This window comes from Motacilla alba, chromosome 24 (genome assembly GCF_015832195.1).
Source record: "Motacilla alba alba isolate MOTALB_02 chromosome 24, Motacilla_alba_V1.0_pri, whole genome shotgun sequence".
NCBI classification, from domain to species: Eukaryota; Metazoa; Chordata; class Aves; order Passeriformes; family Motacillidae; genus Motacilla; species Motacilla alba.
In genome coordinates this window covers 6,426,522-6,449,393 of record NC_052039.1, presented here as the reverse complement: position 1 = coordinate 6,449,393, position 22,872 = coordinate 6,426,522, and the positions used below count along the sequence as shown (strand labels likewise).

Here is a 22,872-nt window from a genome sequence, read left to right as displayed (position 1 = left end):
CCTCGCCGTGCCCGGGACGCCGGGAACACCGGGAACACCGGGAACACCGGGACGCGCCGGGCCGGGCCGCGGGCGGGACCCACGCGTCGCCATGGCAACCGCAGCCCCGGCGGCCCCGCCGCGGTGACGTCACGCATCCCTCCTCCCCGGCGACCAATCGGGATGGCGCGCGTCGCCCCGCCGGCCAATGGCGGCGCGGGGGCGGGGCCTGCGGCGGCGGCTCCCGCGCTCCCGGCAACCGGCGGCGCCCGCGGAGCGGCGGACGGGCCCGGGCACGGGGAGCGGGGAGCGGCGGGCCGGGAGCGGCTGCACACCGGCAGGGAGCCGCCGCACACCGGCAGGGAGCCGGGCCCGGGCCCCGGAGGGTCCCCTCGGTGAGCGGGCGCTGCGGGGAGCGGCCGGGCGCCGCGCGGGCTCCGGGCCGGGCGCGTGTCGCGTGGGTGCTGTCGCGATACGGGTGACAATGGCTTTCTTTCCTATTTTTTAAAATGCTCTATCAACCACAGCTGCTTGTTCTCCTTGCCAGCCGCGCTTTTCCCGTGGCTCCAGGCTGGCTGCGCTGCGGCTTCGGTTCTGTTTGCACAGAGCTGTAGAACGGTTTTTTGGGTTGGAACGGACCTGAAAATCATCGAATTCCACCCCGTGCCGTGGGCATCGGCCTTCCGCTATCCCAGCTCGCTTCAAGCCCCCCATCCAACCGGGCCTTGAACACTTCCCGGGATGGGGCTGCCGCAGCTTCTCTGGGCACCCCGTGCCAGCGTCTCACCGCCCTCACAGGGAAGAATTCCCTCCCCAGATCTCACCTAAATCCTCCTCTCTTGGTTTAAAGCCGTCCCCCTTGTCCCCATCTATTGTAGCTGCCCCTCAGGCGCTGAGAGGTCGCACCGAGGTCTCTCCATGTGTGGGAGACAGATTCTCCTCGAGGGGAGCGAGCCCATAGTTCATCCCCCAGCGCCAGGGACGGGACCCGGGGCTGAGATGGTTTTGGAGAGGAAAACAGGACCAGGAGGCCCTGGGCGAGTTGCCCACACCCGAGTGCTCTGTCTGGGGACGTTTGGGAGGGGCAGTGGTGTGAGCTCCGCGGTGCTCTGCATCTCCTGAGAAGATCTTCCCCTGGAAAGTGCCAGGATTAGTTGCTGCTTCTCAGACTTGCTTTACATCAGAGGTATAAATCCAGAGTGGGCTGAGGACGCGGGGTGTGGAGAGGGCAGTGACCACAGGTGGTGATCCTGCTGTCACGGGGTGTTATCCCTGGGGACACCTGGCGGGTACCGCCCCCCCGGGTCTCACGAGGAAAGCACAGGAATGCTTTTTGCGCTGAGAATTTGGGTCGGGGTTAGGCTGGAATGTTTGACCTCGGCATTCAGTTGTGACTTTGAGCAGCAGTTGTGGGCCCCCAGTGCCTGTGCTGGCCAGATGTGGCCACCCAGAGCCACAGCTGGGGATGCTTGGGGTGAGCTGGGTGAATCCAGCTGTGTGAGCCCTGGGGTGAATTCCAGCTGTGCGAGCCCTGGGGTGAGTTCCAGCTGTGTGAGCTGGGTGATTCCAGCTGTGTGAGCCGGTGATTCCAGCTGTGTGAGCCGGTGATTCCAGCTGTGTGACCTGGTGATTCCAGCTGTGGGAGCCGTGCAGGGTGGGCTCTCAGGGCCCAGCTGTGCTGTGGTCTGGGCGTTAAGTCACGAAGCGACGCTTTGGGAAAGCTGCTTGCTTTCTCTTTCTCCCCGGTCTCGTTTCAGCCTATTTTTCACCTGGTTAAGAGGTGCCTGAAGCATCTTTCCTGTAGGAGCTGGGAGCCTGGGGGCTCTGATTGTCACTTTGCTCCACCTCAGCTCTGCTCTCTGTTTCCACAGCCCATGCAAGGCTGTGTGGAGGCTCCTTGGTTCGCTTTTGCTGGGTGTGTGGAGTTATGATCATTCATGAAAATCCTTTCGTTAGGATTTTCTTCTTTTGAGAAGTCGAGGGGTTTTAGGAACAAAATGTAAATAACAATTGTTTGTTGTTGTGGAATGTAATAGGTGCTTTTTTGATTGGTTTTTGTTGAGTGTTTTTACTTGATAACCAATCAAGGATGTAGTTGGTTTAGATTTTTTGGTTAGTTATAAGACTTCGTTATTTATTTTATTTTATTTTCGTTTAACTTTTTGATGAATCTTTCTTTTCTTTTTTTTTATATCGTTTTAGTTTAGCATTTTCAATATAACATTGAAATATGCTATACATAATACTTCAATATAATATGAAATATCGAAATATAATATAATAAACCAGCCTTCTGAAGCACAGAGTCAAAATTCCACATCTCCCATCCTTGCCCTGCCTGCCCTGAACGCTGCAGCTGTGCTGCCCCGGGAGGGCTCTGTGTGCCGGGGGTCAGGAATTGCCTGTCCCGAGGGCAGCTGTGACTCCGTGCGCTTCCTCCCCTGCCAGGTGTGGCATCCATGGCTCTGCCATGTGCCGGGGGTGAGGAGCTGCCTGTCCCGAGGGCAGCTGTGACTCCGTGCGCTTCCTCCCCTGCCAGGTGTGGCATCCATGGCTCTGCCGTGTGCCGGGGGTCAGGAATTGCCTGTCCCGAGGGCAGCTGTGACTCTGTGCTCTTCCTCCCCTGCCAGGTGTGGTGGCACCCATGGCGGGAGCCGTGCGCATCGGGGACCAGCTCATTCTGGAAGAGGAGTACAACGAGTCCTACGTTCCCGTGGAGCAGGGTGAGTGTGCCCCGGGCTGGGAGGAGGCGTGCGGGTCACTGCCAGGTGTTCTCAGGACACCGGGGTTGGTTTCTGGGGTGGCTGGAGAGGGCAGAACTCGGGGGATTTTAGAGCTGAATGTCACTTCACGGTGTCCCTGCCCCTGTCCCCAGCCTGGCACGATGGGCTCCGCAGGCACAGGTAGGAATGTGCCCCTGTTGACAGAGTGACAAAACCTATCCTTTGTCCCCTTAAAAAGGAAAGAAGCCCACAAGTTTGTCTCCTGGATTAGGTGACAAAGGCATCTCGTAGGCCTGGGGGGCTTCACCTCCAGGTTAAGGACAGACAATTGGACAGGAGCCAAAAAGTCCTGCCTGAACAATTGACTGGAAAAAGAAGAGAAGGAAGGAACCAATGGCTTCTGTGGGGTGTTTTATCAGGAGCAGGAGCCTCTTGCACCTGGATTGCTATTTCTCTGTAAAGAGTTTGTTATTTTGCCTTTCATTAAACGTTTTTGTTTCCAGCGCTGCAGCAGAAGCCACCCTGCTGATTTTATGCCTCCGAAGGCAGCTGAGCCATCCTGGCTGTGAAAGAGACCTCCAGGAGCCGAGACCTGGCTCGAGGAGGCTCCTCTTTCAGGCCCTCAGGACCTTGCTGCTGGCTTTGGGCTCAGGATTTCCCAGTGTGCCCAGAGCTTCAGCTGGGCGGGGAGGCTCTGTCGGGCAGAGCAGGGCCTCAGGTTGCTCTGTGTTCCCCCAGAAATCCGGGATTTCGCGCCCACCATCGGCATCGACCCCGACAAGGAGTCCGAGCTGCTGTGGCTGGCCAGGGAGTGCCTGGTGACCCCCCTGCCCCCCGAGTGGAAGGCCTGGTGAGAGCCTGGCAGCAGCTGGGGCATCCCCGGGACGGGGCAAGGGCAGCGGCTCCCGTGGGCAGGGGATTGGCTTGGGTGGGGTACCGGGAGCTCAGGGTGGCAGAAAAAGGGCAAGAAGTGTTTGGGAAGCTGGGTATGAGCATCCTGGGAGAGCTCAGGGTGGCAGAAAAAGGGCAAGAAGTGTTTGGGAAGCTGGGTATGAGCGTCCTGGGAGAGCTGCTTCCCACACTGCTACCTTTGTGGCCTCCTGGGCACATCACACTCCTCTCCCCCGAGCTTCAGGTGCTCCCAACATCAGCCCAGCTGTTCTGGCCCGTGCAGCTGTATTTCTAACGTGCTCTTTCACCTTTCCCCGCTGTTCCTGCCGTGCAGCCAGGATATTGCAGGTGGTGACATCTATTTCTTCAACTTTGAGAGTGGCCTGTCCACGTGGGAGCACCCCTGCGATGAGCACTACAAGCAGCTGGTCATCAGGGAGAGGGAGAAGCTGCTGGCACGGGGCGGCTTGAAGAGGGAAAAGAAGGAGAAGAAAGAGAAGAAGGACAAGAAGGACAAGAAGGAGAAGAAGGAGAAGAAGAAGGACAAGAAGGAGAAGCAGCTCCTGAAGCAGCTCCCTGTGAGTAGCTCTGCCTGCAGCACTTTGGGGAGGGCTGGGCAGAGGAGGACAAGCGGCTCCAAGGACACAAAGTGCCTTGTGACCCCAGACCTGGGCAGCGAGTCAGCTGGGCTGGGGACACTGAGGACAGGATTGGATTGTGGCTGTAAGACGCTCTGTAGTGAACACCTGCTCTTGGTGTGCCTGGGAGGGACGGGAGCGCTCGGGACCCGCTCAGGAGGGCATTTGGAGGGCCAGGTGTGGGTGAATCCCCCCTGTTTCCTCACTGTCCCCTGGGCTGGTGCCTGCTGGCTGTGGGGGCTCTGAGCAGGGCTGGCCCCGCAGCCCCTGGGTGCCCAGGGGAGCTCCTTGTCCCACCCCGGGGTCAGGGGTGGGGGCTGCTCACCCGTGCTGTCCTGCCGTGACCTCCCTGTGCTCGTGCAGCCCCCAGGCTCCCAGCTGGCCCCCATCCAGCCTCCCCCGGGCTCCCTCTCTCCTCTCCGTGGCCTCAGCCCGTGCTCGTCCATCGCCCTCCGTGGGCCCCCGGAGCTGGGCAGCGTGGTGGACTCCAGCCTGATGCCCCAGGAAGGAATGCTGGTGAGGCTCCTCTGCCCTGGGCCTGCTCTGGGATGTGGCTTCTCAGGGGAAAGATGAGAATCTTGACTCTGTGTTTCAGAGGGTTGGTTTATTATATTATGGTATATATTATATTAAAATTCCATATTAAAACTGTATCAAAAGAATTTAAAAAAAAAGAATTATCAAAAAGCAAAATTAAAATAAAATAAATAACAAAGTCTTATGACTAACTAAAAGTTTAAACAGCTGGACTGTGATTAGCCATTAATTAAAAAAACTACATGAGACTAATCACAGATCCACCTGTTGCATTCTACAGCAGCAAAGAGTCATTATTTACATTGACAATAATCATTAATTACATTATTTACACTTTGTCCCTAAAGCCTCTCAGTTTCTCAAGAGGAAAAAAATCCTAGCAAAGAGATTTTCATAAAATATGTCTGTGACGCTGGGAAGCACCCTGCAAAGGGCCCCAGGCGTGGGGACACTTCAGTGACAGGATCCGTGATCTTCTGTCACTTTGAAATGCTGTTGTGTGTTAAAAACTCTATTTCTTTTCTATTTCTAGTGCTAGATTAGTGGCGAGCTTTCTTCTGCTGTGTTTGGCAGATTGAAAGGATTGCTTCAATAACTACTGAAGAGGAAAAAGAGTGTGTCCAGTTTTAGGAGAATTTGGTGTCCAAATGAAGCACGACAAAAATGCAGATAATACCATTTAGTAAACTATTTTCACTCTTCTATTTGAGAATAAAATTAAAAGACCTATTGAGTGTAAGGTTTATAGCCACGTTGAATGCTTTGTTTATTTACTACTAGAAAGTGACCTGAGGGTTGATGCAAGTTGTGAAATGGTGAGAAATTGACCCTTTAAGGGAAGACAAAGCAAAATATGTGCAAAACACAGCCATAAACACCTTCAACAATAAACAAACATGTAAAGTGGTAGGAAGCTGGTGCCAGAAGCCAGCAGCTGGGTGTCTCAGGGCTCTCTGCCTCCCCTTTGCTGCTGTCTGACCCCTCACTTCCCTGTCTCCTGGCCCTCACAGCCCGCGGGGATCCCAAAGCCCACCGGCCACACCAAGAACCTGCTGGGTTTGCTGTGTGAGGAGAAAAGTTCCCTGAACGTGGCAGTGCCAGAGAAATGGAGAGATGAGGAGGAAGAAAGTGAGAATGAGGTATCTGTGTGCCTGGCTGGGGCTGTCAGCAGGGTGCTGCAGCCTCCTGCTGCTCCCCTGGGAATGGCTGCTCCGTTTGCCCCTGGGCTCTCCTTTGGGCTCCCTTTCCTGTGTGCTGCTTGGTCCCCAAAATCACCTGATCCTATTTTCACGTGGAACCCCTGTGAATGAGATGTGCCACGGGGCCAGTGCGAGATGAGCTGGCTCTGGGTGCGCTGCCGTGGCTCTGTGCCCGATTTCACTGCCCAGGAGCCCCTCCTGTGGCATTGCACGGCTCAGAACTCAATCGTGGCCACTTCTTTCTTTATTTTTAAACCCGTCAGAGTTTCCCTGGCACCTCGAGGCTGTTGAAGAACGTGTACCTGGATGTTGAAGCCCTGGCAGGCAGCTTTGACTTTGAGGTAAGAGCACGGTGATGGGATGGGCAGGGCAGGCTGCCCGGGTGGGAGAGGCACTGCCAGGGGGTGAGGGGGCAGGAACGGTGCCAGAGGGACGAGTTTCCTCTGAGCAGGAGCAGCCTGGAGCAGAGTGATGGAGAGCAAGGCTCAGCAGCAGGGCTGGGGGCTGTGAGAGGCCAGGTGTGGCCCTCAGGGGACAGCAGGGAGGGCGTTGGAGGGAAAATTGTGCTTGGGGTGGTTGGGGCTTGGTACCTGGGGTTGAGGAGACACCTTTGCACAGGCTGGAGCTCTGCCTCATCCTCAGGCAGGAAGAATAAAGGCAGGTAGGTGGAGCAGGGAAGGGGAAATCTGCTTTTCCAGGGAGCAGCAGGGAAAGGCTCTGGGGTCAGAGGTGCTGCTGCGTTTGGTCTGGAGGAAGGCTCAGCGAGGAAGAGGCACTTCCATCCTGCTCTCTGTGCCTCAGGGGCAGGGAGGAAGGCTCCTTGGCAGCTGCAGCTGCAGTGCTGGCACTGGGAGGGCAGAGGGGAGCATCCTGTGGGAGTGTGGGTGCTGGCACCAGGTTCCACAGCAATCCTCACGGGGGCTGCACGTGGCCGCCTCTCTGTGCCAGCACAAAACCTGCTCTTCTTTCCCCTCAGCCTGCTGCTAAATCCCGTGGCTGAGCCACGGAGCACGCGGTGCAGCCGGGGCCTTGTGCAGAGGCTGTGCTTTCCCCACGCTTCCTTAGCTGGGATCAGGCTTAGGATGACAAGGGCACAATGGGAAGTGCGCCGTAAGCAGCTCTGGTGATTTGGCCCGACTGTTTGTGCTGACATTAATCCTTTCTCACCGCTTTGAAAATCCTGTTCCAGTATCTGAAAGGCAAATTAATTTCTTTTAAAGTGTTTTAGAGTATTTTCCTTATCCTTTTCACAGCGCACGGAAATTAAGCTGTAAAGTACTTTGCTGGAGAAGCCATTCAGGTGCTGGGCAGGATCTGCAAAGGCTTATGCTAAAGTGGATGTGACAAAGAGCCCTCATCTCATCTCCAGACAACAGCAGCCTGTGGGGGCCCAGTTCCTCACTGAAATGTTAATGTCTGCAGGAACAAAGAGCTGTCCTGGCATTGCAGTCCTGAAAAAAAACCAAAAACCCCAGAAAACCACCCCACCTGGGGCTGGGGCTTTGGGAATCCATTGTGGAATGGCAGTTGCTGCCCAGATGGGTGATAGCCTAGCCCTGATAACACAGCAGTGCCCCACTGGAAAAGAGAATTCTGCTGCAGTTCCATGAGATGGCAGCAGAAAAGCATTCCTAGGAGGAGCCTCAGCTCTCCCGGGCTGCTCTCCAGCTCCTGGCAAAGAGCAGGCAGGGGTTTGTGCAGCAAGTCCTGAGGGGGAAATCTAAGCAGTACTGGGTGAATTCATGAAAAATCTGCCGTGGTCGGGGCTGGATGCCTGTGTTGGAAGGAAATAGGAGGTTTTAGTGACTGGCTGAGGCAGGGTGTTGGGTGGAGCAGAGGCAGCATCAGACTCAGCTCACAGGGAGCTCAGAGCTGGCAGAGTCTGAGCAGTGAGTTCGTGGAGCTGGCCAGCAGGAAGAGCAGCAGTGAAGCATCCAGCAGCTCGATGGTTGGGAATCTGGGCCTGCGAGCTCCCTCTCTGCCCCGGGGCTGTGGTGGGTGCCGTGTCCTGGGTGGGACAGCCCTCCAGCTTGGGAGGGTGCTGTGGGGAGTTCTGCGAGCGGCCGTGTCCCCCCGACTAGGAGAACAGCAAGGAGGAGCAGGAGGAGCGTGGCAGCCCATCAGCTGGAGCTGCTGTTGCTGCTGAAGCTGCTCCCCAGCCCCACGGGAGCCCTGCGGAGGAGGCTGCCAGCCTGGGAGAGGTGACAGTGGCTCCCTGGCATCCCTGCCCTGCTTGCACGGTGCCAGCCCGGCTTTGCTCGCAGCAGGCAGCTGCTGGAGTGGTGGGGTGTGTGTGTGTGCAGCTGGAGTGGTGCTGTGTGTGTGTGTGTGCAGCTGGAGTGGTGCTGTGTGTGTGTGCAGCTGGAGTGGTGCTGTGTGTGTGTGCAGCTGGAGTGGTGCTGTGTGTGTGAAGAGTGGTGCTGTGTGTGTGTGAAGAGTGGTGCTGTGTGTGTGTGCAGCTGGAGTGGTGCTGTGTGTGTGTGAAGAGTGGTGCTGTGTGTGTGTGCAGCTGGAGTGGTGCTGTGTGTGTGTGAAGAGTGGTGCTGTGTGTGTGTGCAGCTGGAGTGGTGCTGTGTGTGTGTGCAGCTGGAGTGGTGCTGTGTGTGTGTGAAGAGTGGTGCTGTGTGTGTGTGCAGCTGGAGTGGTGCTGTGTGTGTGAAGAGTGGTGCTGTGTGTGTGTGTGCAGCTGGAGTGGTGCTGTGTGTGTGAAGAGTGGTGCTGTGTGTGTGAAGAGTGGTGCTGTGTGTGTGTGCAGCTGGAGTGGTGCTGTGTGTGTGTGCAGCTGGAGTGGTGCTGTGTGTGTGTGTGCAGCTGGAGTGGTGCTGTGTGTGTGTGTGAAGAGTGGTGCTGTGTGTGTGTGTGCAGCTGGAGTGGTGGGGTGTGTGTGTGTGCAGCTGGAGTGGTGCTGTGTGTGTGAAGAGTGGTGCTGTGTGTGTGTGTGCAGCTGGAGTGGTGCTGTGTGTGTGCAGCTGGAGTGGTGCTGTGTGTGTGAAGAGTGGTGCTGTGTGTGTGTGTGCAGCTGGAGTGGTGCTGTGTGTGTGAAGAGTGGTGCTGTGTGTGTGTGCTGCTGGAGTGGTGGGGTGTGTGTGTGCTGCTGGAGTGGTGCTGTGTGTGTGTGTGTGAACAGTGGTGCTGTGTGTGTGTGTGTGAAGAGTGGTGCTGTGTGTGTGTGCAGCTGCTTGGCTTGTTGCTGTTGCTGGTTTAGGTTCAGTGCTGCTCTCTGGGAGTGCTGGCTGGCCAGGCAGGGGTCTCCCTTCAGTTGGTGCCACTCGGGGTGGGTGAATGGTGCAGCTGGTGGGAAGATCACCCAGAGGCAGTTGTAACCCAGCTCTGAAAGCCACAGACTATTGCCGTGGGTTTTTAGGGCAGTCAGGATTTGGTGAAGTGAAGGAGAGATTTTGACTCTATTTTAGAAGGTTGGTTTATTATACTGTGATATATATTACATTAAAAAGACCACACTATAACTATATTACAAAAAAACAGAGAGAAGGAATCATCAGAAGGTGAAATGGAAATAGAAAAGAACACACAACAAAGTTCTGTAACTCCTAGAGAGTCCGAGAGCTGCTGCCTTCTCTATTAGCCACCAGGTAGAAATATCTTGCATTAACTAATCAAGAAAGCACCTGCTGCATCCCACAGCAGCAGGTAACAAATTGTTTACACTTGAAGCTGAGGCCCTTCAGCTTCTCAAGAGAAGAAAATCCTAACAAAGGGATTTTCATCAAATATCCTAACTACAATAGACAATCTCGAGTCTGTTGTTGCAGGAGGAAAAACCTCCCTCCTCCTCCTCCTCCTGCTGCTGTGGGTCTGGCTGGGCCCCTCTGCTGCAGAGCTGCATTTGTGACCATCAGGGTGTGAGGCTCTCCAAAGGTTTGCCTGTTATTGCCTCTCAAAGAGGATTCTGCCAGCCGAGGAGATTACTCTGGGGTATTTCAGTAGCTCAGGTGACCTTGCCTGGAGACAAGTCCTTTTGTGTGCCCACCATTGCTGGGGTACTGCTGCATTTTGGTGTGTGTGGGATCCTGTTCGAGCACCAGAGCCCTGCCTGGCCTCGTTTGGGATATCCTGGACACTGCCAGCTCGCCTGGTGGGATGTCCTCAGGAGAACTCTGAGGCAACTTGTCCAAAAGGAGCATAACTGTCCAGCCACCCTAATCCCCGTGAAAGGGGAGGCACGAGGGTGCCTAAAGAGCTTCCCTGTGCCCTTTCTCTGGGTCCTGCCGTCCCCAGGGAGCCTCGTGTGGCTGCTTGGTGACGCTGGGACTCTGCTGGCAGGGGGCTGAGAGCTCTCAGTACCAGGGGAGGATGGCAGGTGAGGCCCAGAGCTGCAGGATTTTTGGGAAGTGCCTGAGTTGGACTCCTCTGTCCTCTCCATCCTGCTGGGTGCTCTCCCGGCCTGGGGGAGGTGTGGCAGAGCACTCAGAAGGTGCTCCCAGAGCCCTGCAGCCCTGGCCTGGGAGCTGACAGCGTTCCAGAGGCACTCTGGTAAGAACACACCGCTAAAATCTGCGCTCAGTGTACGGAACACGGCATGCATGGATGCGGGGAGTGTTTGACAAGGTGGCATTAATAAAACAGTGAGCAAGGGGGACGAGCCAGCAGCTCTGCTTGCATGCTGATGAGGGAGCCTGATCCTGGCTGCTCCCCTCCTTGGGCGGTGCTGTGGCCCCCCCACTGCTGGGGAAGGCAGCTGAACCTTTGGGTGACTAAGCTTTGACTCAGGGTTGTTTTTTGCCCCGTCTCTCAGCCTGCTGTTAGTCACAGGCTGTTTCTGAGCTCTGAGTGGTGCCTTCAGGCAGTGCCCACCCTGCAGTCTGTCCCTCTGGGAGGAGGGATGGGGATCCTGCCTGCTCTCCTCTGCTCAAAATGTCAGGCAGAAGTGAAATGTCCTGCCGTGGTCTCTTACAAATTTCCATCTCTCACCAGACAGAGCCGGTGTGGAAGCGTAAATGGGCCTGCAGTGGGGCACGGGGGGTGCTCACAGGGCTGGTGGCCTTGCCCAGCCACTCTTATCCACGAGACCCTGGGAATAAAAATGCAACAGATCAAAAAAAGTCAGAGCCCAAGAAAGGAGCGAGGATGTGTCAGTCCCTCGCCGTGGAGCGGGACTGTGTGGGAAGAGGTCAAACAGGTCTTGAAGTCACCCAAAGATTTGTGATTGTGCTGCTTGCTGTAGGAGAGCCTGTGCCATTCCTGACTCCTGCATCCCCCAGGGAGGATACTGGCTCTGTAATTGTGTTTGACTTGCTGCCTAGAGGGAATCCTTAAAATCGAGGCGTCCTGAAGAAGCGGCAGAGCGTTCCTTGGATTCTGGTGCTGCGTGCCCCCCGTCTCCAGCCCAGCTGCTCTCCAGAGAGGCTGGCAGCAGCCCGTGTGCCCAGGGCCAGCAGCAGGAGCCTGCTGGGGATGAGGCAGGGGACAAAGAAGATGCTGAGGTGGAAGGAGACGCCTCTGCAGCTGAGGAGCTGCCTCTGTCAGAGGGGGAAAGGAGCGCAGCAGGGCTGGACGTGGCCAGCTCTGCCGGGCAGCCCCGAGCCTCCCCCCCGGCTGCAGAAGGGACAGATCAGCCAGGCAGCCTGGCTGCCACTGCTGACACCCTGTCCTGTGCAGAGAAGGTGCTGCGTGAAGAGAGGGAAGAAGCAGCAGCTGGTTCAGGATCCGAGGACGGGCTGGATGATGGCAAAGTAAGAGTCCTGCCTGTGTGGTTTTGGTGTCGGCTGTTCCATCGTCCGTCAGGCCCCGACTCAGGAAAGCTCTTGGAGCACTGTCTGCTTGTCTGTGAAGCCAGTCCAAAGGCTCTCCTGGTCAGCAGGGCAGTCATTCCCGGGGGGCAGGAGTGCTCTGGATTCCCAGGTGGGCACCCTCGGGGCTGAGCTGGGCCCTCATTCCCTGCTGCACACACCGAGCGCTGCCCAAGGCGAGCCCCGGGCTGCGCCACGGTTTGAGCCTGGCAGGAGGAGCAGTCCCGGCTTCCAGAGCTGCAGGGCTGGTGATGGAGCTCACACCGAGCCCAGCTGTCCGGGTGCTTTGTTTCTCTCCTCCCGTTGTTCCTCTCGGCTTGCTCGGAGTCTCCTGGCGCCGCGTCCGCGGCTCCGCGCGAGGCGCGAGGCAGGACGGAGCCTCGGAGCTGGTTCTGCTGCTGGAGCTGGGAGCACGGAGCCTGCCAGCCCTCCCGCTCTGGGAGCAGAGCTGGCCAGGCCGCAGGAGCAGGGGCTGGGGCTGTGTCACCCAGCTGGGCTGCCAGGCTGCCCTCCGCTCGTGGTCACGCTCCCGAGCAGGATCCGAGCCAGCGCTCGGGATCTGATGGATGATCTCTCTCCAGTCTGCCTGCCCTCCTGCTGATTTTGATCATTTCTCAAGTTCACCGATGCGTAGTGTCTGTGAGAAATGATGGAGTACAAACGCCAGCCTGGGAAACGCGCCGTGCCCCGGAGAGCTGCGGGTGCTGCTTTCCCAAACCCGCCTGCGTGCTCTGCGCACCTGAGCTCTTCTGCTGGGCTCGGCAGGGCCGCGGGGCGCTCCCGCCAGCAGCTCCCTGCAGCTGCAAATGGCTGGAATGCAGGGCCCTGGCTGCACTTAGGCACGGCAGAGTGGAATTTTAAAGTGCTTTGATGGCTCCAGCGCGGGCTGCGTGGCGGGCTGGGAGCTCTGAGAGCCGCAGAGATCCCCGCAGGTGGAGAGGCAGCAAGTGCCTTTTAGCAGGGATGTTCAAGAGCACTTCTTTGCCCTCCCCAGCCCCACCTGCCGCCCTTCTGGTGTTTTGTGCTTGTCCTGTGGGTCACGCATCCGTGGTGTCCGTGATGTTCAGTCGCCGTCTCCTCCCTGGGAGAGGCCAGGCCTGTGCTGGCAGTGCCCAGGTGAAGCTGCAGGGGTGGCACACCTGCAGGCCGTGATGTGTTTCTCCTCTCAGCTGTCAAAGGCATCCGGGGGCAGCGGCTGCGAGCAGGACTTGCCTGTCTCCAGGGGCTCCGACCATGAGGTGGCTCGGCCTGTGGTGAGTCACCAAAACCTCCTTTTTCCCTGGCTGGGGGCTTCAGCTTCCCCTGGCATGGTGCAGTGCCCTGGCAGCTATGTGTGGCACGGGCCAGCAGTGCCCTCCTGCACCTCGAGGCTGGGGCTGGGGGCGAGGGAGCAGCCCTGGAAAAGTAGGTCACACAGAGCTGAGAGCCTGCAGGGCTGATTGCAGGAAGGAGAACAATGAGCAGTGTAAGGATCGTGCTCTGGGGGCTCTGCAGCTTTGCTGAGGGGGGTGTGTGTGGCTGGACACCCCACTCTGGAGGGTCCCTGCAGGACGGCAGCCCTGGGCTGGGGGGAGATGCCCAGAGCATCTCTTCATCTCCACGGGAAGCTGCCACTGCCATCTGCCAGTGGGAGCAGAGGCAGCGTGGCCAGCACGTGGCAGAGGATGTCATTTGATTTCCTGCGTGGCCAGCACGTGGCAGAGGATGTCATTTGATTTCCTGCGTGGCCAGCACATGGCAGAGGATGTCATTTGATTTCCTGCGTGGCACCAGCCCGTGCTGGCCGGGGGCTCTGCCTCCTGTGGGCTCGTGTGTGCAGGGCCCCAGGGCTGCAGAGGGGCATTGTCCCAAAGGGGAACAGCTGGGGGGGCTGGCCGTGAGCACAGAAATCCCTGGGAATGTGCTGCAGCACCACGATGGCAGCAGCAGGGGCTGGGAAGATGTGCCCCCTTTGGATGTTCCTCGTGCCACCCCCTCCTGCTCAGGTTGGTGGCGTGGGAGGGAGCACTGGGGTGTGGCAGTGCCCTCCCTGAGTGGCACTGGTGTCCCTGGGTCCCACAGGGAGGGGAAATGCTTCTGAGCTGCTGTCAGGGGGGCGGTGAGGGGCGTTCTGAGCCGTGCTGGGATGCTGGGCTCAGGATCTCTGGCTGCTCATCAGAGACTGATCCTTTCTGCTTTCTCTTGTAGGGCTTGGAGTCCAAGAGCCAGCTCTGCGAGGAGGTTCTGGGTGTGGGCACTGTGTCTCCTGAGCTGCACGGCCCCGAGTGCAAGGTGGGTGCTGTGGGGGGATCAGGGCTGCTCTGGGACGGGCAGGGGAGCCCTGAGGGGTGGTGCTGCCAGCCAAGGCCTTGCAGAGGTGAGCAGGGCTCGGCGTGTGCGGCGCCAGCAGCACCAGCAGTGCGTTGCTGTTTCTGCAGAGAGCAGGTGGCTGCACAAGGAACAGAAACCCTGAGCAGAGGTGGCTGCAGGGGTGGCACAGGCAGGTCCCTGGGTGCTGTCCCTGCCCCAGCAGGAGAGCCCATAAATGGCTTTGCTGGGGGGTGGAGGAAGCAGAGTCTGTTTTCCTTTCTTCTTTTGTGAGTGTATTTGTCCTTTTCTTTCTCCTAAGCAGATGGGAAGGATTTGTGTGGCAGAGCACGATAGAATCAATGGGAAGAAAAGGAGGTTAACTCCCTCTGACAGATTTTGGGAGAGGGAAGCTTATTTTTAAGCATTTGGTTGCCTTGCCTGCTGTAATGTAGGGGGGAAAGGGGCTCCTCTCAGGGAGCCTGTGGCACACGGAGGGGACGTGGTGAGCACATGTCTGTGTCAGCCTGGCACGCAGCACTGGCCAGGAGCTGTGCCCCTCTGGTTTATCCTTGTCTTCTCAGCGTGGCTCTGAGTTGCTTTGCTCGGCCCCACGTTCCTCTGGAGCCCTCCCACCTCTGTGGCTGGAGGCAGGGTCCAGGATCCAGCCAGGCTTACTCAGCCTTGCCCTGATTGTGAGCACATCAGCTTCTCTGGAGGAGACGCCCTGAGTGGCAAACTGCCCGCCCGTCCAGCAGGGAGGAGCAATCCTGCCTGCGAGGCTGTGTCTGGAGAACACCCCTGTCCTCCTGTGCCTAATAATGAGCATAATCAGATGGAGGGAAAACAAAACCTGTGCGTGCCGTGCTCGCCTCTCCTGCCCGCAGCAGGCACTGTGCAAATGCTGCTGGGAGCAGCCGTGGCTGGGTCCATTGCAGCCTCTTTGGGAGAGCTGGGTGTGAAACGGGGCTCCCTGCAGAACTGCAGCTGCTCTGTTGTGTCTGTGCTCACGGGCTGGGCCGGGAGGGCTCGGGGCTGGAGGAATGTGCCTGCTTCCATGCGAGGAGCTTGCCTTGCTTTGAGTTCACTGGCACAATATTCTGTTGTTCAAAAAAAAAAAAAAATATAAAAGGCAGCAGTGGCAGCTGTGTGAGCACAGAATTGGAGGGGGTTTGTTGGTGGCAGGAGCTGTGGTGGCTGCCCTGTGAGCAGTGACCCTGCAGGAGCCCTGTGCAGGGGCTCAGAGGGCTTCCCTGTGAGCAGTGACCCTGCAGGAGCCCTGTGCAGGGGCTCAGAGGGCTTCCCTGTGAGCAGCTCCTCTCCCCAGGATGGTCCCTGCCCCATGTGTCTGGTTCCTGCCCCATGAGCAGCTCCTCTCCCCAGGATGGTTCCTGCCCCTGCCCTGGTTCCTGCCCCATGTGTCTGGTTCCTGCCCCGTGAGCATCTCCCCTCTCCCCTGCCCTGGTTCCTGCCCCATGAGCAGCTCCTCTCCCCAGGATGATCCCTGCCCCTGTGTCTGCTCCCTCCTGTTCCAGGCCGCTCTCAGATCCCTTCTGCTGAGGAAACATTTGCTGAGCTCCTGGATTCTGGGGAATTGCAGCCGTCAGTTGCAGGGGCAGGGGGGCCGGGCTGGGGGCTGTGCCCAGGCTGATGTGATGGGAGGTGACAGCACGTGCAGGGGACCCTTCTGCCGTGTGCTCGGCCGAGCGTTTGCGTTAATCACTGCGGCGTTCACTGCGCCTTGTCTCGGCCCTGCTCCGCGCCCAGCCCCGTGTGCCAGGGCTGAGCTCGCCTGCAGGGTCCCCAAAAACCTGTGAGTGGGCCCTCCCTGCTTCCCGTGGGGCTGGCAGGTGAGGAGGGAAGTCCTTCCCCTCCCCAGGTGTCCCTGCTGCGGGGACAGAGGGATCTGGGAGCCGGCAGGAGGGGGAAGGAGCAGCTGGCTGTTCCACATTCAGATATTTTTGTTAATATTCCTGGTATTTGCTATGCCATAAATGAGCCAGCTGGATGCTCAGCGTGCTGCCAGGGGGGCTGGGTTGCTGGTGTACCCTGGAGTCAGAAATGCCTGGACTGGTGACTCTGCAGCCCGTCACACGCTGCCCTGGAGCCCGGATGGGAGGCAGCCCTGAGCCCTGATGTGGGTTTTGGTCCCAGACAATGCATCCTTTGCTCCATTGCCACAGCTCTTGGTGTGTGGGAGATTTCTCTCCTGTGCTTTCCAGGGGGCTCAGTGGGACTCGGGATTGTGAAATGACCTTCAGGAAAGAAAAGCCAGGCCTGTGTCCCAAGTTCTTAGTGCTGGCAGGGATTTCATCTTTATCCTGAGAAAGCTGAGCTCCCAGGCCTCCCCTCATGCTTTCCTGGGATGGTTGGAGACCCTCGGATACCTGGCACATCCCCCATTCTGGAACAGCCTGTGGCTGCCATGTGGCCCAGCTGATTCCACGGGCCTTCAGCAGAGCTCCTCTGAGGTCTTTGATGGTGAGGGAGCCACAGCCTCCACCCTGTGTGCTTTTACCTGCAGGCCCAGGAGCTGGGAGAAGAGGAGAAAGAGCAGAGCAAGGCCAGTGTAGAGGAAGAGCACGGGAAAGGAGCAGAAGCTGCCGAGAGGTATGGAACAAACAGAGGCACAAGGGAGGCGTGGGCAGCTCCAGCTCCTGCTGCCCTCCCTGCCTTGCCCTCCCTGCTGTGCTCACTGCAGCCTGCCAGCTGTGCCCTGTGCAGCTCCAGGGTGCTGCAGGCTGCCAGGTGTGCCCTGTGCAGCTCCCCCAGGTGTGCCCCGTGCATCTTCCCCAGGTGCTGCAGCTCCCCAGGTGTGCCCTGTGCAGCTCCCCAGGTGTGCCCTGTGCAGCTCCAGGGTGCTGCAGCCTGCCAGCTGTGCCCTGTGCAGCTCCCCAGGTGCTGCAGCTCCCCCAGGTGTGCCCTGTGCAGCTCCCCAGGTGCTGCAGCTCCCCAGGTGTGCCCTGTGCAGCTCTCCCAGGTGCTCCAGCTCCCCAGGTGCTGCAGCTCTCCAGGTGTGCCCTGTGCAGCTCCCCAGGTGCTGCAGCTCCCCAGGTGTGCCCTGTGCAGCTCCCCAGGTGTGCCCTGTGCAGCTCCCCCAGATGTGCCCTGTGCAGCTCTCCCAGGTGCTGCAGCTCTCCAGGTGTGCCCTGTGCAGCTCCCCAGGTGTGCCCTGTGCAGCTCCCCCAGATGTGCCCTGTGCAGCTCTCCCAGGTGCTGCAGCTCTCCAGGTGTGCCCTGTGCAGCTCCCCCAGATGTGCCCTGTGCAGCTCTCCCAGGTGCTGCAGCTCTCCAGGTGTGCCCTGTGCAGCTCTCCCAGGTGCTCCAGCTCCCCAGGTGTGCCCTGTGCAGCTCCAGGGTGCTGCAGCTCCCCAGGTGTGCCCTGTGCAGCTCTCCCAGGTGCTCCAGCTCCCCAGGTGCTGCAGCTCTCCAGGTGTGCCCTGTGCAGCTCCAGGGTGCTGCAGCTCCCCAGGTGTGCCCTGTGCAGCTCCCCAGGTGTGCCCTGTGCAGCTCCAGGGTGCTGCAGCTCCCCAGGTGTGCCCTGTGCAGCTCCCCAGGTGTGCCCTGTGCAGCTCCATGGTGCCTCAGCCTCTCTCAGGGTTCCCCCTGAACCTCGCTGCTCCTGCTGCCTCCTTCTCCCTGTCTGAGCAGCTTCAGCTTCTGGCCGGGTGGGCAGTGGAAGTGCCAGCCTGTCCTGCCTCTGCCTCCCTCCCAGCTGCCACTGCTCCTGCAGGATGGTCTGAGCTGGTGGTGCCCTGGGCTGGGCCCTGGGCTGTTAACGGGGCAGATGTGGCCACTGGCCACTGCCTGGTGCCAGCCTCGCTGCTCCTGCTGGGCTCAGCCTGTGGCTAAAGCTCTCAGGGGTCTGTTCCTGGTGCCAGCAGAGCCCAGCTGCGATGGGAACAGTTCTCTTCCTTCCACGGGGGTGGCCTGGAGCAGGTGTGAGCGCTGAGCTGGTCTGTGTCCTGGTTACCCCGGGAGGAGTGCTGCCTTCCAGGGCCCAGTGACCACTGGACTGGGCTGCCCAGGGCAGCTGTCCTCAGCCTCTGTGCGGGGATTTGTTTGGGGCAGCTGGAATGCTGCTCTGAGCAGTGAGCTCCTCCTCCTGGGAGAGCCCCCGCCTGGCATTTCCAGAGGAGAGGCGTCAAAGCTCTTGGCCTCCAGCAGAGTTACCCCTTCTCCAGGGCACTGGGGACCGAGGAGCTGCTGCCCGTGCCAGGAAAGCTCGTGAGCAGGAGCTGCAGTCCATCCTAATGGCTGGCTCTGTGGGATCTGCAGCCTCGTTCGTGGAGGAGCTGCTGGTGTCAGGGTCTCCAAAAACCTGTTCTGCCCGCAGGAATTGTCTCCTTATCACTTGGTTCCTGCTTCCCAGCTGAGCATCCTCTCTTTCTCTGTGCCTGTGAAGCTGCTGGTGCTTGCCCTGTCTCTCCTCTCCTCTCTGTGCTTCTGAGATGAAGCAGGACTGTAGACACAAGCATGCCTGCCAACACTTCCACCTGTCATTTGGACAGCAGTGTGAGTATGGCTGCAGGGCTGGCGCACCTTGGGGACGTTCTCCAAGGGCCTGGAAGGAGTGGGATAAGCCAGGGAAGGGGTGCAGCCCTCTGAGCTGGTACCCCCGATATCCTCAGCTGCCTGTGAGCCCGAAGTGAGGTGCTGGGATGAGCTTCCCTGTGGCACTGGCAGCCCCGTGTTGGCCGGGCAGCTCCCGTTGGCAGGCACGGCTTGGTGCCCACCCGTGTCACCCGTGTCATCCTCGTCCACCCGCAGCAGCTGCTTGACTCTGAGCTCAGCTAACCCCACCTTCTGTCCCCTCTGTTGTGCTGCCAAGCGAGAGGGATCTTGGCGCTGCTGAGACCCCTCTGGAGCGTGGGGGGTTAGGAAATCCCTGCGGGGCAGGGGCTGTGCCAGGGGGGAGCCCTGGATAGCCTGGTGGATGCTGAGGAGCTTCCCGCCCCACAGAACGTGTAAGGGCTTCCTGGTGTGACTGTCCTCCTGTCCCGGGGTGCTTGGTGGGCACGGGGGGCTGTGTGCCCTGCCAGCAGCCCGTTCCCTGCCAGAGTGCCAGCCTGTGCTGGGCAGGGCCAGGGCAGCAGCTCAGCCCCGTGGCTCAGGGCTCCCTGGGGCGAGGGGAGCTGCCGCTTTGTGTTTGGGAAACCTTCCCCGCGCCGGTTCTCCCTCCCTGAGAAACTTCCCCACAGAACCTGCTGGGTGAGGCTGAGCTGGGCAAAAAGGGCAGAACTCCACAAATCCGCCCCGTTTTACAGCACTGGGCACCTTGGGGGCGTCGAAACAGTGGGGCCAGAGCTGAGCCCCTGCCCCTCCTCGCTGCTCTGTGCTGCTCCAGGGGTGCTGGGTGTGGGTTCTGCCTGCAGCCCCTGGCACAGAGCAGCTCAGAGGATGCGAGCTGCTGGCCCTGCGTTCCGTGTGAGGCAACACACCAGCAGGTGCAGCTGCAGAGATCAGGCAGCACTCTCTGGGGACGGCGCCGTGGGGAAGGGATCTGCTCTCCCGGGAGCTGTGGTGCCGTGGGAAGGTGTGTGTGCTGCCTGGGTCTCCTTTGGAGCAGAAACGGGGGCGAAGGAGCAACGTGATAACCGGGTGGAAGTGGCTGAATTGCTCTGCAGAGCAGCCTGAGAGAGGACACCTGCAGCAGGTGCTGCAAGGGGGATTGCTCCAGAGCCCCAGCACTTTGCTGTGTTTTGCTCTTTTTGCTAATGGCTGCAGAAATGACCTTTTCTCTGCTGCCTCGAGGCTGAATAACTGGGGCTGTTATTTCCCTGATTCCTGGCACAAGTCCCTCTGCCTTGCCCTGCCAGTCTCTCAGCATGGTGAGACCTTCCTGCTCCAGCCTTCACTAGCAAAGAACAAATGTCTTTCTTCCTAGACTAATCTCAATTTCCCCCTCCTTCCCCTTTAGCTTATAATTTTGCTGCTGTCTGTCTGAAAAAACAAACTTAATGAGAACCAGATTGGGTTTGAATTTTCGGAGTGCTGAGGGCTTTCTGTTGCCTGGAGCTGGCAAATTCCCAGCACACTTTAGGTTGCAATTGCAGAGAAATACCTGGTCCATGAGAAGCAGCAGTCCCTGGGCTGGGAGCAGGTACTGATGGCATCTGCTCCTGTGCCTGGCAGCCTGGCAGGGCTTTCCACCACTGGGATTTTATTGACCTCACAAGGTGAGCTCTGCTGGGCCAAAATCAGAGTTGTTCAGGCCTGGGGTGCAGCTGGGGCTGGGCTCAGTTTATCAGCTGGAGATTCTCTGCAGGCACCCAGAGGATCCTCAGGATCCACCTGCGGTCAGCAGTGAAGCTTTTGGAGGAGGTGGCTCTGAGATTTTTGGTTTGGAGCTGGTGCTCTGTGGTGGAGGTTGTTTTTCCTTTTGTGTTACTCTGTTTTCTGTCACCCTTTTGCCAAAGGAGCTTTTTGTCTTTGGTAGGCAACCTGAGAAGGAAATGGAGCAGTCCTTGAGCCAGCCTCATGATGAGTCCCTGGAGGAAATAGTCAAGGAGGTGGAGACAGAGCTGGAGCAAGAGGAAATACATTTATTTCAAGCAAAGGAGGAGAAAATCCAGCAATTCCAGGAGGAGATGAGGCAGCAGGAGGAGGAAGCTGAAAAGCTTCATCAGCAGAAAGAAAAGCCCCTCAGGTACTTTCCTTTTTTACTCCATCTCCTGCAAGCCTTTCCAAGGTGGGATTTCACTGCTGCTGGCCACAGACCCTGGGAAGTGATGCTGCTTTGCAGGGCTGGGGAGGGAGCAGGATCAGGGCTCTGAGGAGGAGGAGGAGGAAGGACAGGCATTGGCACAGACAGGTCTGTGTGAGGATCTGCAAAGCCAGTGCCCCAGTGGCGCTCAGGAAAGAGCTGTGCCACCCTGGCAGGAGTGGCAGGGGAGCATCCTCAGGGTGAGCTGTGCCCCCACACACACCCAGGTTATGGTGAACCTGGCAGGAGTGGCAGGAGAGCATCCTGCAGGGTGAGCTGTGCTCCCACACACACTCAGGTTATGGTGAACCTGGCAGGAGAGCATCCTCAGGGTGAGCTGTGCTCCCACACACACCCAGGGCTCTGGGTTGTGGTGAACCTGGCAGGAGTTTCCAGCTCTCTGCTTGGAGCTCTCCCACCTGGCAGCTGCTCAGATCTGGGCTGAATGGTGGGAGCAGGACTGGAAACAGAGCGTTGCAGGAGATGAGGTTACCCCAGTTCTGCAGCTCTGACAGGGCTGTTTTACACGGGGCCTTCCAGACGAGGCTCCTGCAGCAGGGCAGGGCTGGCTGTGGGAAAGCAGGCTCGGGGAGCAGGGCAGGGCTGGAACAGCCCTGTGTCCTTTCCCTGGGGGAATTCTTCTCTTGAGGTTTCTGTTATCTTGCTGGGCTTGATGCTTATGCTCTGAGCAGCCAGAAGCAGCATCTTGACATGAGACATGGTGGGGATGCAGTCTGGGTGTGAAGGAAGATGCAGAAATGGCACCTGAAGGGGAAAAAAAAGTGTAGCAAAAGGTATAATATGGAAATGTGGAGCTTCCAGATGTGCTGATGCCTCCGGGTACCTTGCCTGGGAGCCTGCATCCATTTAATGAGAGTGGATTTCACTTACCTGCAAAAAAAAAGAACAAAAAACCCCCAAAGAAGTGTAAAGTATGATGATACAGCAAGTTTTAAAGCCACACTGCTCAGGTTTGATGCTGGGGCTGCATCTCCCGTGGCAGCAGCAGGTCCTGCAGGTGTGGGGGGAAATGAGTGTGTCCCCACAGCTGAGCTGGAGCCCTTGGAGAGGGGACTGGAGAGACTGAACCCGTTTGCTTTGGTTTTATTTTCTGTCAGCGCTCCAGAAGAAGATGTAGCAAACTCCGAGCAGGAAGAGGAAGAGCTGCTGCTCAGAGAGGAAAAAGCCAAGAGACTGGAAGAGCTGCGAGCCCAAATGGCCTCAGAGGTGGAGGCAGAGGAGCAGAGGATGAGGTGAGAGGCTCTGCTGCCGTTCTGGGGGTGCCCAGTGCTGCTTTGGGAGGGGAGGGTGGGCACATCCCCAGCAGCTGCTCAGAGGGGGCTCCGAGCCCGACCCGCTGCTGGGTCCCCAGTTCTGTGCTCTGTTCCCAACCCACCAGGGCAGAGCAGGAGGCCACGCTGCAGAAGCTGAGGGAGGAGTGGCAGTGCCAGCAGCTGGCGGAGAAGGAGAGGCTGCAGAGGGAGCAGCAGCTTGCCCTGGAGGAAATGAAGCTGGCAGCAGAGGAGGCCCGGCAGAAGGAGATGAGAGAGCTGGAGCAGGAGAAGGAGGAGTTCCTGAGCCAGCTCAGGGGCAGGCTGGACAGGGAGAAGAAGAAGGTGAGATCTTCGTTGCCAGCCAGGGCTGGCCTGAGGGGCTGCTGCTGGCCTGGCTGGCAGGGCAGTGCCAAGTGTCACACACACCTGCAGTGCTTGGTGACAGCTCACTTCGGGCACCCAGGGCAGGGGCCAGGGCTGCTGGGGGCACGGGGAGGTGGCAGGAGAGCTCCCCAGCTGGTATCACACTGGGGATCAGCTAACAGTCACTGCAAAGGCCACTCGGCATCTGAAGACAAGATAAGGATCACTGTGTGTCCCTGTTATCAGATCAGAACTGAGCCCAGCCCCTTCAGCAGCTCCCAGCACCTCTCTGGCCGCTGCTTCAGCCCTGCAGGGCCCCGGGCAGCCCCTCAGGGGGGCACTTTCAGTCCCTCCAGCCCAGCAGGAGTGGGATTCGTGGAGATCCCCTGGGAGGGAAAGCACAGGGAGAGCAAAGGCGCCTGGCAGCGATCCCGTTTGGAGGGAGGGGGTCACTGCTGTGCCTTTTGATGCTCTTGGGGAGAATTTAATTGCAAATGCACCTCGTGCCCAGAGGTTTCCCAGCTGA

At 58.6% G+C, this 22,872-nt stretch overlaps 1 protein-coding gene across 2 annotated transcripts in view; it reads left to right on the top strand.

The window, feature by feature from the left end:
* The first annotated feature begins 209 nt into the window (after positions 1–209).
* Positions 210–22,872, top strand: part of CEP164 (centrosomal protein 164) — a 32,401-nt gene continuing 9,738 nt past the window's right edge. Inside the window, exons 1-14 of one of the 2 annotated variants that reach the window (XM_038161367.1) lie at positions 210–374; positions 2,610–2,702; positions 3,441–3,552; positions 3,928–4,171; positions 4,595–4,747; positions 5,779–5,907; positions 6,231–6,308; positions 11,232–11,660; positions 12,887–12,970; positions 13,905–13,988; positions 16,528–16,613; positions 20,443–20,652; positions 21,828–21,962; positions 22,109–22,325. In XM_038161367.1, coding sequence (XP_038017295.1) covers positions 2,624–2,702; positions 3,441–3,552; positions 3,928–4,171; positions 4,595–4,747; positions 5,779–5,907; positions 6,231–6,308; positions 11,232–11,660; positions 12,887–12,970; positions 13,905–13,988; positions 16,528–16,613; positions 20,443–20,652; positions 21,828–21,962; positions 22,109–22,325 — 2,040 coding nt within the window. In that variant the 5' untranslated portion in view covers positions 210–374; positions 2,610–2,623. The remainder of the gene's footprint in view (positions 375–2,609; positions 2,703–3,440; positions 3,553–3,927; positions 4,172–4,594; positions 4,748–5,778; positions 5,908–6,230; positions 6,309–11,231; positions 11,661–12,886; positions 12,971–13,904; positions 13,989–16,527; positions 16,614–20,442; positions 20,653–21,827; positions 21,963–22,108; positions 22,326–22,872) is intronic. The other variant, XM_038161368.1, reaches the window with a different exon arrangement.